The following is a 2,500-nucleotide window of genomic DNA, read 5'->3' as shown; positions in this document are numbered from 1 at the left end:
AACAACGTATTACCCTCAGGAGGATCGCAAATGGATTCACAGTCCAAGTTGAGGAGAAATTGAAAGAAAGTTACAGGAAACTTAACACTGGACAACTTCTGGGGAAAACTGTAATTGCCCTGAGCGGGATTTGAACCCACGTCCCCCTGATCACTAGTCGGGTGTGATGACCACTACACTATCAGGACAACCATACTGGCAACATGGCTGATTGATCACTTAATGTGTGGCATTTTACGTGGGACTCCTTAAGGGCCAGTTTTTCTATGTGATAACGATGGATCAACATCTGATTCACAGGCGGACAAGGGTAATTAATGTAAAGAGTCAGTTAAGTAGATCCCTTGAGCCAACAACGTATCACCCCCAGGAGGATCGCAAATGGATTCATAGTCCAAGTTGAGAAGAAATTGAAAGAAAGTTACAGGGAACTCAACACTGGACAACTTCTGGGGAAAACTGTGTGGCATTTTACGTGGGACTCCCTAAGGGCCAGTTTTTCTATGTGATAACGCTCAGGACTACAGCTCACTTTGATTACGGATCGACAGGCGACAGATTGTTGTGGAAGTCCATTACTCGTCGCTTTTAAGATTCCACCGCCTGTCTTGTTCAGTATCCAATTGACTTGCCATTATTGAGCTTCATAAGGGTATATTTTGTTCAAAGATCCACTAAAACGCCATTCGCGTTACATGACTTTCGACGCCATTGCCGGTTAAGTTAATCGTTCTACTGTGTCCACCATAGAAATCTACGCATTTCCCACTACCCTCTCGATCCTAAGAAAATACACGCAGAAGGCTCTATACACAAAGACACCACTTAGCAGGGGAGTGACAGGCAAGACTTCGCAGGTTCCGACTGGGTTTGCCATACTGGCAACCCAGTAAAAAGGTGTGAGGATTCTATCAAAGCAAAGTCACGTTCATTCAAAGGCCAGGTAGCTAAGCGCACAACTGTAAAATGGTCTGTTGTCCTCCACGAGAGTCACTTCTCTCTTGCGTCTATGACCCGCACTTCAAAAATAGCCCTAAACCTGAATCAGTATCCCAACTGACAGCCGTACCTTTTTGAGCTGGAGATTTGGTTTACATACTAAACTCATTTTAACAAAAAACAAGAACAGCTTTATGGGTATCCCCTGTACTTCGCCTCCTCGGAGTAATGGAGTAAGTTCTGCAATTGCACTGAAAATATTGCTGGGTTCGTTGCGCGCAATGCGCTTGTAGCTGACGTTGAATATTTAGGCATGCGCAAAAACGAAGAAACACGCTCCTCCGGTGTTTCGGTACTGGCATCTGCCTGTATCGAAACAATATAACAGTTAAAAACAATTAAACATAATCTTGTGTAATGGCGAAGCATTGAAATATTGTTCAATCTGCAAGTGCGCGCGCGCATTCACAATAGACCCTCTTTTCCACTGTTGTACAGATGTCAATTAGAATGTTTCGTAAACAATGCACAAGCTTCAGTTCTTTTTCAGCTAGGTAGCTAGGTTCTTTCACAAAAGCGACTTTATTTCACTCTTAGAACGCTATTCATTCCTGTTGGAATGGACGTGACAAGATCAGGCTCACAATGTTTGAATGTTAAATTTAGTCAAAACAAAAAAGAATTTCACACGCTTTGTCTTTCTCCAAGAATGTAATGTCGCTCGTATCAAAGATCCCTCTATGGGCAGACGTTTACCCGCAAATTAAGCAAATCATAGAAAACTCAAAGGACACCCCATTGTGCGTAAGTATCCCGTATGGCTTCCAAATGCAGAGAGAGATTTGGAATCCTGAACAGTTGCGCGTGGTTCTTCATGTAAACACGGGATCTGGTTTCAACTTCATATCACATCACGGAGTTGGAAAAAAGAATGAAATCAACATATGGAACTTTTCCAAAGACAAAAAGCCTGGAAAATTAGCAAATTCTTTGCAAACAATCACAACGGATCTAAAATTGCTCCACATTCTGTTCCTGCGTAGGCGTTGGGTTTATGTAACGTATTGCTCTGATTTGTCGATGAGGATTTTTAGCGCTAAGTTCCATTCGATGTCGATCACAGCGTTGACAAGAACTGTTCTAAGTCTGGCGTACAATGAAGCAAGAGACGAGATCATTACTGGTATCGCAGGAGGGATAATGACGTGGAGGTTTCCAATTGGTCAAAAAGATCCTTTAATACCAGGCCACTTTATAAGCTGTTCGTTTACGCCGCTCGATTGGGTGATGTCAATAACCATCGACGACGCGTCAAAGCAGATATTAGCGATTTCTGATGTTAGGATTGCTATGATAGATGTTGAAAGTTACAAAGAAAAGCGTTTCTTTCAAAAGAAGTGCGACTTTTCGTTCACCACATGTGTGTTTTTCACCCCTGCGAGCTACTTTGTTACAGGTATGATGAGGTTTGTTGTCGCCTGTTTCCGACTTCACTGCAGCCTCTAATTTAAATGCCCACGTTCACCCTACAGGCATTCCGTGCAGTAGAACAATTTTCATG

General features: G+C 42.8%; 1 protein-coding gene and 1 non-coding gene across 2 annotated transcripts in view; one reads left to right on the top strand and one right to left on the bottom strand.

The window, feature by feature from the left end:
* Window positions 1-115: 115 nt before the first annotated feature.
* Window positions 116-188, bottom strand: Trnat-agu (transfer RNA threonine (anticodon AGU)). The gene has a single exon. It is a non-coding gene; the product is annotated as a tRNA-Thr (tRNA).
* Window positions 189-1,653: 1,465 nt separating this feature from the next.
* The window catches only part of LOC138005812 (uncharacterized), a 31,820-nt gene continuing 30,973 nt past the window's right edge, over window positions 1,654-2,500 (top strand). Inside the window, exon 1 of the mRNA XM_068851991.1 lies at window positions 1,654-2,395. Within this exon, the coding sequence (XP_068708092.1) occupies window positions 1,654-2,395 (742 nt within the window). The remainder of the gene's footprint in view (window positions 2,396-2,500) is intronic.

Source organism: Montipora foliosa, chromosome 6 (genome assembly GCF_036669935.1).
Source record: "Montipora foliosa isolate CH-2021 chromosome 6, ASM3666993v2, whole genome shotgun sequence".
Lineage (NCBI taxonomy): Eukaryota > Metazoa > Cnidaria > Anthozoa > Scleractinia > Acroporidae > Montipora > Montipora foliosa.
This window is presented reverse-complemented; position numbering and strand designations above follow the sequence as displayed.